Source organism: Danio aesculapii, chromosome 12 (genome assembly GCF_903798145.1).
Source record: "Danio aesculapii chromosome 12, fDanAes4.1, whole genome shotgun sequence".
Taxonomy (NCBI): domain Eukaryota; kingdom Metazoa; phylum Chordata; class Actinopteri; order Cypriniformes; family Danionidae; genus Danio; species Danio aesculapii.
In genome coordinates this window covers 21,919,809-21,933,053 of record NC_079446.1, presented here as the reverse complement: position 1 = coordinate 21,933,053, position 13,245 = coordinate 21,919,809, and the positions used below count along the sequence as shown (strand labels likewise).

Genomic DNA, 13,245 nt, shown 5'->3' with positions numbered 1-13,245 from the left:
AGCTTTGCTTACCAAAAATATTGTAGATTCACCCTTAAAGAGATCGGCAACATTCACTTTAAATCTTAAGATGTTCTGAGAAAGTAGTAGCTACACCCATGCTTTTGCTATGAAATCCTAAATGACGTTTTAAAATGTTTAATGTTTCATTAACAAGACGAAGATAAGAGTAAAATGAAATGAGGAATGACTTTAGACTTTATTATTCATTCCAAAAAACATTCAAACGTATCAAATATGCAGCATTAAGCTGATGTATCAAGGTGTTTTAAACCTCATTAAAGACTTTTCAGTAATTTACAAAAGATATAGGATCAATATCAATCATAGTTAACATTGTTGACATCAATTATAATAATATTTTTAGGTAAAGTCAATTATAGGACTAATTGACAATATATTAGAGTAATATGTTTTTTTAGAATGAGGAAACGTGTATTTTATATATATATATATATATATATATATATATATATATATATATATATATATATATATATATATATATATATATATATATATATAAACTGTTTCGCACGTCAATTAAGATGTATCAATTAGTTTTCGTAAAACATTGTGAAATTTTCTATAAGTTATTAATCAGTATGATTTTTTAAGAAAACAATAACAGCACTTAAATTGCATATTTTTGTACTTTGGGCATGTACTACCATATTCTAAAGCAGTGGTTCCCAAAGGGACAATGAGAGGGTGGGGGGTGATTTCCAAAAGTCAAATTCATTTTATTAAACTATTAGAATTACCAAATTTTATCTATAACCAACAAAAGAAAAAAATGTAGTTAATAGTTACATTAAAAAACAACATGCAAATGAAAACTGGACTGACACAGTTTCAATTTACTAGAACTTCTATGTTATTTTGCTTTGACACAATCTACAGTGCTATAGAATTAAGAGGAACTGAATTGAAGTGAAAAGCCATGAGGCTTTCGACTGTCTTGCGACCCCTGGGGTGATTACTTTATATTCAATACATTAATTTATGGCACCAGATTAAACTTCCTGACACCTTTACAGCACTCATGTACATTTCAAAAGTTTACACTTAGCTCATGATTTATAAATCGCTTGTTTGGCTTGCTGTCCCTGGAGAGAGCCCTGAGCTAAAGGGATCCTTGAGCCCAGGGCTCCCTCCCTTTCGCAGGGTGAGGGGAGATTGAGCTCAGGTCAATCTCAAAACTCCACTGCTGCTGAGGCTTAGGTGAACTTCCTGAGAGTAAGATATTTAGGAAAAGACTTATAGGCTAATTTTGTTTATAATATAGAGCATATTTGGGCGGTGAGAGGAAAGGTCAGGGTATATTCTGGCAAACCGTTTCCCAATCACGTTTTGCAATCGGCAAAGCAGAACGTAGCACACACCGTTTACTGATTCATGGTGAATAACTCGCAAAGCAAAAGTTTCTTGCGTGCTTTCTCAACATATCGCTATCAATAGGCATTGAAAGCAAGAGATTAAAGACGTAAGAGGCGGGGCAAGGGTTTATATCTTTCAAATTAAAAGTTTTAAAAGTATGTAGGTAAATCCGAATAAATTAGATTGTGGCAATAACTGGGGAATTATTCGGTAATTGTGATAAATATGGGAATCCAGAAACATGATATTGTTTTTGAGTGTGTAGCATATGAAAAAGATAAACCTAGGTTAAATCATGAATTATAGCTGGAAATTGTTATTAGGAAAGGTTCAAGTCATCAAGAGATCTTTAAAATATATTTAAAAGTAATAAAAAACTAGATTAATTAATATATTATGATATATTTATTTCTGTAGTTATTATTATTTTTTCTTCGTTTAAAGTGGTTTGAATGCAGAACTCCTATCCAGTAGGTGGCGGGAATGCCAACCGCCATTACCTCTAATCTATGAAGATGTTTGAACGCAGATTTTACCCGTCTACACTAATCTTGTCGACATGAGTCTATCTACATATGAAGACCTGATCATGAATATGTACGTAAATGGACACACAGATACTGAAATTTCGTATCATTTATCGGAGCTAGGAGTGCAGAGGGGGAATTCAGAACGAAATTTACGAAAATTTCGTTCTGAAAGAGGTGTTAAAAGAAAAAGCATCTCCGACGAGGAATTGGAGTTGGCGGTTTCAAGGGCAGTTATAGAGGTGAGTATTTTCCCCTAAATGGTTTAACCTTTAAGCTTTTTAAGAATTTAGGAGCCTTAAAAATCTCATCTGCTGAAATAAACAGTGTAAACCAGCCTAAGCTGTGTGAGTTACCAGGTCAATTCTGCTTGACAAGCCTGTTTTAAGATGAGCATAGCTGGTTCACTGAAAAACAGTTAAGAGCAGATTAGGTTAAGGTTAAATGTTGTACAATATTGTTTAAAAAAATAAAAACAATATTTACCAATTGCTAACAAAGATATTGAGCTTTACAACAGTATTGAAATATTTTTATTTTATATTCTTATGTTTTAATAACCATTATTTATTTTATTTTCCTATTTTATTTACAGACTGGACCATATTATGGCCGCAAAATGATGACAGGCTACCTTGCTGCACAAGGTGTGCAGGCAGCAGAGGTTCGAGTGGGACAGAAATTAGCACAGATGCATGAACCATATCACCGGGCTCGATGCCAGGTAAAGTTAGATGGCATGATGCATTTATTTATAATGTAAAACACGTCATCTTGCCTTCGCATGTAAATGATTATACAGTGTGGAATCATGCATTTGGTGTATTTTGTAACCAGTCTTCATAAATTTGGTGTTGCAAGTTTTTATTGTTTTCTTTATTTTCAGTTTTGTTAGAATTTTATTTTACTCAAAGACTGCAATAGTACAGAATGTGTAAAATACTCATATGTAGTTCGAACTTTTTGTAAGCACTGTATGTAACCAAATACAATTTTATTTCAGGGTGCAAAAAATTTAAATCCAGTCCCATACAATGCAGAGTATGTAGGCCACAAACTCCATATGGACCAAAATGAGAAGCTTTGCATGTTTGGGGTCACACATGTTATTGCTATTGATGGTTTCAGCAAGAAAATTGTTGGCCATTCCACTATGCCAATAAAGAACAATTTAACCATTTATGAAGAGGTGTACAGGTAAGACTAAAATGTTCTATTATCCAATGTTTACATTTTTTTTGGTGTGCTATAATGGGAAGTTTAACTATATATATTTTTTATCTCTTCCTAGAAATGCTGTCATTTCCCATGGCATGTGGGATCAGGTCAGGGTGGACCACGGCACAGAATTTTACCTAACCCTCTTCATGCAGGAAATGTTGGCAGAACACAGACATAACCAGCAAAGACTGCCTTACCTGCAGACAACATCAACAAAGGTGAAATAATAATAATGAATAAATACTGTGAATAAATGCTGAATAAAGTACAGTTATAAATAATTAAAACAGTTATTACAACTTATACCCTAGATGCATTATATTTATAAAAAGTTGTGCTCTCAGAACTAAGGCTGTTGGTCATCATGTTAAATACATTTTAATGAATCACAAAATATTTTGGACAAAAATAGTCACAAAAGACAGATTAAAGCTATTTTTGTGTTAGGTAGCAAGTAGACATTGAGACAAATTGTAACTTTAAAAAGAGATGAGGAAAAACAGGCTGCAACAACCTATAAATAACAATGTTAACATGCATACCAAAGCCAATGCAGGGATATCATGTTTGTCTACTGTATCATTTATTAAAATATTGTAATCAAGTTTTTTTTTCAATACTTAGTTAAATAATTAAACTGACATTTTATACTGTGTAACTTTTTTACATAGTGTACATTGCTTTTTCTCCACAGAACCACACTGTAGAGAGGATGTGGCCTGAAGTTAATAAGCGGGTCAATTTTCCAATCAAGAGAGCACTCATTCAGATGGTTGACCAGGAGTCTTTGGATATGGAGGATGGGTTGACAAGATACTGTTTGTCCAACCTTACATGCCAGATCAGCCAGATTGGAGTGCAGAGATTTGTTCATGCATGGAACAGTCATTATATTACAGGTATGTTACAGTGCTTTAACATTCGTTTAGACCAAAAATTTATGACCTTTTTTCCATTTTTATCTGTAACGCCACCTATGACTTGACATCACACACATAACTACCCATATACACGCATGTAATATCCTGTAAGGCCACTTCCTGTTGTTTATCTTTAAATCTAATTCTTTAGGAGGATATTTACAGGTACAGTAGGTATCTATGACCAGGATTTTCTTTAACGTAGTATCAATAGTTTTTTTCACCTTAAAACTAAATCTTTAATTTCTAGGTAAAGGCATCCCCAATCTGCTGGCAAGAGATGGCTGCAAAACAAGGATTGTAGAGGAACTTTTGCTGAGGGCTTCAGAAGCTGCTGAGCTGTACCATCAGGAAATGGGACAGCGTTTGACCAGTTCGTCAGCATTTGGCATTGACCCATTCCGGTCTGAGGAGGATAAAATTAGGGCTGAGACAGAATTCAATTCCCTTTATTTTGACCTTGAAGATGTATTGAACTACACTGTAAATGAGTATTGCCACCTGTTCCAAGACTGTTTAACCCAGCTAATTAACATCACCAGAAGATATGCATAGATATCACAACAAGAGGTGCAAGAATAAATCCCTCAATGTTATTGTATATATATTTTTTACTACTGTAATACATCTGTTTTAGTCTACTGTAGCATGCACTGTATATAATATTGCGAGACCAGCAGTTATAACTACAGTAGTTAAATTAGAATAAATATTCTGCAAATAATTATTTGAGATAGATTGATTTGTATTAAAACATACTGCTAATGACAAATTCAATGTAAGTTTTTTTTATTCTCAAACATGCCAACAGAAAGTTTAAAACATTGTCTTAGAATCAAACTGTATGAAAAAGGTGGTAACAACACTAACATACTGTACTGTGTAAACTGCATATAAACATGCATACAAAACAAAACATTTGAAGTGAAGGGGGGGGGGGGGGGGGGGGGCACTTTTAGCTTAGCATAGATCATTGAATCAGATTAGACCAATAGCATCTCGGTAATTTAAAAAAAAAAGTTGCGATATTCCTATTTAAAGTTTGACATTTGTCATTACATTGTATAGCAGGACCAACAGAAAATTTTGCTTTCTAGGCTGATATGGCTAGGTTCTATACATGTTACAGCAAAATTTTGGAAAAAGTATTTTGCTGCCATACCATGGCTGTAGCAAAAGAAACAGCATTTGAAAATTGTTCCCAGGTAGGTAACAGCATTGCATAATATCATTACACCTAATACAATCATGGAACAGCAGCAAAGTTCCTTGATTACACTGAAAGAAGACTACAGATCTTAGCCATATCGGACTAGATTGACAAAATGAAAAGTTCCTGTCTAGAACACAAGGTCACTACAGAGTCAAGCTTTAAATAGGAAAAGTCTTTTAAAAAAATAAGATAAAATGCAAATGGGCTAACCCAATTAAATGATTCCTCTTAATCTAAATGTGCTCTTGCCAGACCCAGAGATCAGCTTGGAGGGTTCAGTTGACAGCCTCAACAGGAGTTGTACTGCTCGTCTAATGCCTTAATGACACTCAAGACCTCAGACAAGCCAGCCACAACCACAATAGAATCTCTTGACACTGCAGACCTGCATTTTATACAGGCTTGGCCCTCATCCACTACTGCCTCTATGCATTGTCGACAGCCAATCAGGCTACGACAGCACCGTGACAAGACGGGACTGTCCATCACTCCTGTAATACACATAGAAAAATATATCATTAAACCGGAACTTTACAAAGTTCCGATACATACTTTACACAGCTCTTATGATCAGGGCTGGATTAAGAACTAGTAGTCATTTTTATAAAGTAACTACTTTTGTAGTTGTAGCTGTCATTTTTATAATGTAAACATTCCTAAAGCTTGCTTTCTGACTGGTTCAGTTAGACTTGTATGTATTTTTGAGATAGACATGCCGCAATAATGGACACTTTGATAACCGATTGTGTAGGCTATTTGATTTGGATGCACAGTCTTGGTTATATTATTTGAGAAGAGTTGGAACTGACATCGCTTCAGTTATGAGTCCATACAGCATGACCCCGCCTATCTCAGCCTATCTGACTGCAAGTTAATAACAGATACGATTTATTTCTTGTTCTACGATGCACTTGGTTAGCCTACCTTTCACTCGACTTCTTGCCGTAGAGCTGAAATAAGGGACTAAAACAGGGCTACACAATTTCAGATTGCGCTACAGCCACTCTGAGCCCCAGTTTAGCGGCCTCACTGTTTTTGAACACTAACGAGTCAAAAGAAATACTTCACATTATCTGCATATGAAAGCATAAACTAAAGCAAAGAGGTGTTTCCTGAATCATGACACAAATTAATTTATCTAATCAAGGGCCTGATGACACTCAGACTGAAATTTTATTAAACAGCAGCATTATTAATAAGAGTCATTTAGTCTTTATAACTGGGTTTCTGAGTCATTCAAACATGTGAACTCATTAACAAAAGCATGGTTGTGTTTGACATGCAGTAATTCTGCTGTGGATATGGAACCATTTTCTATTTGTAGCTTAATTTAAACTTGTCTATTAAACTATCATCGTATATAGTGTAACATTTCAGAGCAATTAGAATTTAGGGAATCATATTATCATGCAATGCCATGAACCTAAATCATATACTTTTTCTGCAGTATGCATTTATAATCTTTTTGAGTGGTTACACCCATGTAGATTTCTACTAAAGTCTCTCTAACATAACTATTTTATGCAGCACAAGCCATCAGTTGCATTATCAGCAAAGCCGAATTTATAGTACATGATTTTAACCCTCAGCAGATCACTGCGCTGTTCAAAATACTTATTTACACTATGCAACAATACATAAATGATCCTGAATTGGAGGTTCAACATACAGCTATGGCTTTAGAATAATGTAAATGAATCTCAGCTTAATAATATATATTTCATGAGTGTTTTTACTACATATTTCAGTAAGAAACTATTGAAATTATGCCACACAATTAATACCCAGGGCTCCCTTCAAGGGAAGGTTTTATAATTTATTGCATGTGAACTATGGTTCTTTTAATGAACATATTGTACATGTCAGTATGATGCCTAGGTACCTCTGCACACACAGCACTTGAATGATGTTCTCAGAACCTCACTTTGCTGTTCTGTGAGGCCCTCACAGCATTTGCACAGCTCTCTCAGCCTAGCTGACACGGCAGGTAGACCCTCAGATGCAAGTAGAACCTCCTCAATTTTCTCCTTTACATCACAGAGCCCAGAGTCATCATGTCTTGAAGTTTGCCTTTTAAAGAAAAATAAATATAATTATTGACAGATGATAGAAGACAACAATAGTTTTCACATTTTTTTCTGTGAATGGCTTAAAGAACTCAAGGCTCTTATGAGGCCTTAATTGTAGCCAAGGTATGCCTTAAAGCAGGGGTGTCCAAACTGGTGTCCAGGTGATTTTAACTCCAATTTGCCTCAATACATCTGTCAGGATGTGTCTAGAAAGCCTAGGAAGAGCTTGATTAGCTAGCCTAGGTGTGTCTGATTGAGTTTGGACACCAGCTTTAAGGCGCATTTTGGCAACAATTAGGACCTCATGAGAGCCTTAAGTTCTTTAAGCCATTCACAGAAAAAAATATTTTTTTAAAGCAATGAGGCATAGCAGGGGTGCTGGAGTGCATGCGAGGAGAGGGATTAGTAAAATGAGGTGCCGGATCTGGCATGTTCCGGCACGAATTAAGCCCTGCCTATATGACACTTTAATGAAAAGATGGTAATCAAATAATGTCAACCAAAAAAAAAACACAGTATGGACAAGAACCAATATCAATGCAATGACTGACCCAACAGTTTTGTTACCCATTTACAATTTATTTATTTTGGTGAAAACCATCAGTTTAAGAGAGTAAATATCTGCGCCATTGGTTACTGTGCTATACAAGTACATTTCCATCAGCATCTCATCAATATATTGACCAAGTCTTTTACATACTGCTATTATGCTGCCATATTTCATAATGCTGCTATGCCTCAACACTGCTCCATTTTATGTAGAAGGGTGTTTGTTATTAATCGGATTAATGTCTGCACGAACCAAAACATTGAGACCAGTTTTACTTCTGTATTTTGACACCTCTGAGAGAAATAGAATATTGAATTAAAAAACTGCAGGGCATGGATTTTTTTTTCATTATTTTATCTTTTTTTACTAAACTTAATTGGATGTAGTAAAATAGCCACTTCATTCAGAAATGAACACTGACAGTTTGAGGGTCGTGGTTAATGATATTCTCATGCCCAGGCCATCACACAGATGTCATCAGAGAAGGCCCATCATTTTAGAGAAGTAACAGCATTTTCAGATTTGAATTAAAGATTAAGACAAAACATTTTGTAGATAGACTTTAGCACAGACAGCAAAGATTATTTGTTTAAGACAAAAACATAAGATACCAAATTAGTGTTTTGATCTTAAGCAGTTGTTAAAGATAAGGGAATTGAAAAATTTCAAGGTTTTCAGTAACTTTACAAAACAGAGTTGTGGGGTAAACTGAATGTCCCATCAGACCTGGCAAAACTAAAACACTGACAAAAATAAAACAGTAATAAACTATGACTATTTTAAACATTTTACTACCAGACACTGTGTTGGTTATGAATATGACAGTATATATTTTGAAAGATAAATCTAGTAAAACCACTAGCATGGTGGTGGGGTAATTTATAATAATTTGAATGGATGTGGAAAACAATATTAAATCCGCAACAGATTTTCCATAATTTGCCTGAACGTAAATGAAAAGTTCAAAGATTATTCATGATCCTACCCTAATTTTCTTCGTTTTCTTCTTCCCATCTCTACAAATACTTGCTCTGTCATTGCAAAGATTCGCCTAGAGCTCTGTTTCCAATAAGACGAACCTGTGTTAGTGAAAAAAGTTGAATGAAAAAAAATTTGAATGATAGCATCATTAATGAGCAGGGGTGAACTTAAAAGTGCAGTAGGTGATATGCGACAAAGCTAACCGGCTAGCATAAATCTCTGAAACAGTCCCATTCCTGCCGTCCAAAGCCACGCCTCCTGAAATACAAGCACACGCACCTTAAAGTTGACAGCAGAACCCTCACTCAGGGATTAGTGCTTGGCCGACAGCGTGCAGTAATTACACTCAATGCTTAGTCATACTTGCATGCTATTTCAGACCGAATATTAAGAGTAGCGGTAAACAATATAGGTTGTCATTGCTCAATTGATTGCTCAAATGAACCAATGTCATGTAAATATAAAAGCAACTTCAGCTCAGTAAAGCAGGCTAGGCAGAATAGCATTATTTGCTGATTTTTTTGATAAACTAAGTAAAAATCTACATTATTGATGCTATAAAAAGCCTTATGAAACTGAAAATAGTCACATCAATTGTTCACCGGAAGATTTCAGTGGCTGAACAACACTTTTATGCATATAACCCATTTGTAACAACAACATCTACATCAGCTCTGCATGAAGCTAAAATAGTTTTAAAACATAACATTACCTGTCTAACAGAAATAATTCAGCCATGGTGTCATCCTTCCTCCAGAATGCAAAACTCACTCCAATATTAAATCAGGAGTTTAAAAGGTTTTGATTCAGCATGTTTTTACCGCTCACTCTCTTTCTCTGTCATGAACCCGCAGCGTGTACACTATTTAATTGGATGAACATTTTTTTGTCTTATGCCTTACCCAGAATATAAAAATACACATAAATAAATTTAGATAATTTACTTAAATCATTACTATTGGACTGTGAAGAGACTTTAAACCAGCACAACAAAAATGTTTTTGAAGACAATCACCTACTGCAACTTTAAGTATTTGTTTTTTAAATTTATCAATATCTACTCCAATCCAAAACACACACCTCGTATGCCAGGGGTATCAAGGAGGACATTGCCTTGACTATCAGTCAAGACAATGTTTTCTTCTTCACCCAAAGCAAGGGCTTCCTTCACTTTTACTTTCATTGCAGATAAACAGGCCTCTGTTTCCTCAAAGGGAATAATCAATGCCTTTTCCTGCACAATTTTTCCCCCCTCCAGCTGACCCAGGAAAATAGTTCTGTGGAAACACACAAAAACACTGTACCTAACAAAAGTGGTTATTTTTAACAGGGTTTATACAGGAATTATGGAGTAAATTTTAATATCTTTAAGACTTTTCATACATTAAGACCTTAATGTCACTTTAAGTTTCACTGGTAACATTTTAACTTAGTAAAGTGCATTTACTAAATACTGATTTGTAAGAAAGCATTCCTAATGCGTTTTAGCTTATGATAACTCCTTTTCAGTTAAATACTATTTAGAAAGCAAACGAAAAACAACGGAATTTCTCACTACCTCTATAAAAGTTTTACATATATAAGAATTACAATAATTAAAAAATAATAAAATATTTTTAAAAAAAATGTACGTGGGGTTAACAAACTCTGACCTATAAACTATTTAATAATTACACTCACATATGTATGTATAAAGACAGAGATGCATTGATCTAGATTTTTTCTGGCTTGACTGTGATTTTTTTTTTTTTTTTTTTTTATAAATTGGCCTATTCCATATTTTAGAAACACAAAAAATGTATATAAAATTAGCATGTACAGTAACTTCTTTGTCTGTTCTATAACAAGCTGAGATAACAATTGCACTTTAATCATGATCCAAACAAAAATCAACTGAAATGTGTATGGGCAGATTTTATCAATTTTATAAACTACACATACCAACATTTTACAGATTAAATTCAGGCAAACTTTAGCATAGTGCTCAACATAATTGAGTACACCCTATTTTGAAAATGAATATTTCTAACCATTTTTCAGTGAATATAGGCAGTGTATTTTGGTGCGTTTAAACAAAACAGATTTATTTAAACTGATATATTTATTAAAATAATATTTTAGTCACCAAACATATTTAGAAATTGAAAGATAATACAATTACATTCAAGCAAAATTAAAAAAAAAAAAAAAAACCTACAAAATTGTAACAATTTTTATATAATTTTTTGCTTCTCTCGATTGTTCCTCTTTTTTAAATTCTAAATATTTCTCTAGAACTTTGGGTGTACTAGTTTTTGAACTGTTATCATAAGTTATTTTGTTTGATAATCTCCAGATTTGGCTTCAGTACTGACTAATCTAAGATATATGCACAAATATAATATCGTATAGCATCCTATTAAAAATATAAATTTAAAAGATAGATTTGTGAGGGGTGACATATGCTGAACACTGTATATTATATAATAAAAAAAATGATACATAATATAATAACTTGTAAAATAACATTTATGATTTCTATTCGGTTCCTCTAAATTGATTTAGCAACTTATTTATACCCTGTGGACAAACAGTTTAAAGCCATAGTTTTAAAAATTAAAAAATAAATTTGTTAAACAAAAAAGTTGACTTTTTTCACTGCATAAACATTTTATCAACATGGACCAAGTTATATCTGCTAAAAGTAACTGTTTTTAACCTACCTCTGATAGACTTTTGGGCTAACGTTAACTGCAGAACTAACTGTGCGTGTCGCTGTTGTTGCAGTGGCAGATCTTGAGAAACTAAATCGTGGTCGACCAGGATTTGGGTGAAAGGGCATTGGCACTGGGCTAGGCAGTGACCCAACTGCCTCATCACCCATCACCTCAAATGTACTACCACCATTTAGGTCAACACAGCTGAAGTATCCCGATGCAGTTGGAAAAATCGAGACCCCCACGTTGCTTATTAAATAGACACTCGTCTGTGTTACCTACACAAAGGAGACAAGATAACAAACAGCACTACTGTAGATCAGAATACAACTCAGTCAGAATATAAGGCCATACTTTGGACCAAAAATTGTATTCGCTTTCAGTGCTGGAAACTCTTGTGCAGTGTTCGAACTATACTGTGGCCTTTGGGGAGCCCACTTTTTTAAATAAGGGGGTTCGATTCAATTTCTTGGTAAAAAGTGAATATTTCCCATCAATAACTTTCTTTGACTATTGAACATGTTTTGAGGGATTTATTTTTACATGCACAAACAACAGTAGCTTAAACAGAACACAGTGGCCTAATTTTACCTGGTGCTTCTTTAAGAGGAATACATTTATTTATAAAAAAGGAAAAACAAACACTAATATGTCATTTTTTCTCCATAGCGATCCCACACCTTGATGCTCATGATAAGAATAGCATATGTAGTCATTTTTTTAAGATACATATAAATCGAGGCTGATTTATACCTCTGCGTCAAGCGCAGGCGTATGGTCCGGCGCAGCCTTCGTGCGGTCACGTACCCCTCGTGACGCGCACCTCTCAAAAAAATGTTAGCGCAAGCTCTGTGATTGGTCGACTTGGTACCGTTGACGAGCATAGGCGGAGCCCGATGGAGCAACTATACCCATCTGCAGCCCGCAGATTGGGGCGGGGCTGAATATGGGGCGGGGCTGCACATTCAGTCCCGCCCACCAGTAATTTCATTGGTTAGTGGAAATCGGGGCGGGGCTGCACATGCAGTCCCGCCCACTTGTAATTTCATTGGTTAGTGGAGACGTAATAACGTCGATGCCACTACGTCGTGTCAGTAAACAGGAAATGCATTTACAACTTCTCGAAAACAGTTTTTATTGTTAATAAAATACACAAAAGCGGTTATTCCTGCTAAATGTTTTAATGTAAATTACAAATATTATCAAATCATGAATTTCATTCAAGAAAACGGTTAAGTGAATTTCAATAGTATTTCTCCTGCAAAAATATTACTTATTAAAAAGGATTCCCGAAAGATTATACTTATAGAAATTAACTAGTTTTACTTTTGCAAAAGTACTAGTGATAATTGTTTTTTTGGCCACATTTAATTTTTCTACAAATACCACGATTGAACTATGATTAGTGCTGCCTAACATGTGTGTGTGTGTGTGTGTGTGTGTGTGTGTGTGTGTGTGTGTGTGTGTGTGTGTGCGTGCGTGCGCGCGCGCGTGTGTGTGTACACAGATGTACAGCAGGAAGACTGACAAGTTACCAAGAAAATAATAATAAATTAAGATACAGCAGTTTTTTTGATCGTCTTTAATAAACAAAAATAATTAAACATTTTCATTGGGGAATTCCCCTCCAGCATTAAAGTGGCAATCTGCTGAGCAGTATCCTGGGAAGTCAATGGTGGAGTAGAATG

At 34.8% G+C, this 13,245-nt stretch overlaps 1 protein-coding gene across 1 annotated transcript; it reads left to right on the top strand.

The window, feature by feature from the left end:
- Window positions 1-1,826: 1,826 nt before the first annotated feature.
- Window positions 1,827-4,759, top strand: LOC130238907 (uncharacterized). Its single transcript, XM_056470026.1, has 6 exons — window positions 1,827-2,149; window positions 2,503-2,631; window positions 2,911-3,104; window positions 3,199-3,346; window positions 3,823-4,027; window positions 4,299-4,759. Exons 1-6 carry the CDS (start codon window positions 1,940-1,942, stop codon window positions 4,601-4,603), a joined length of 1,191 nt encoding a protein of 396 aa, XP_056326001.1. The 5' UTR covers window positions 1,827-1,939; the 3' UTR covers window positions 4,604-4,759.
- Window positions 4,760-13,245: the final 8,486 nt, after the last annotated feature.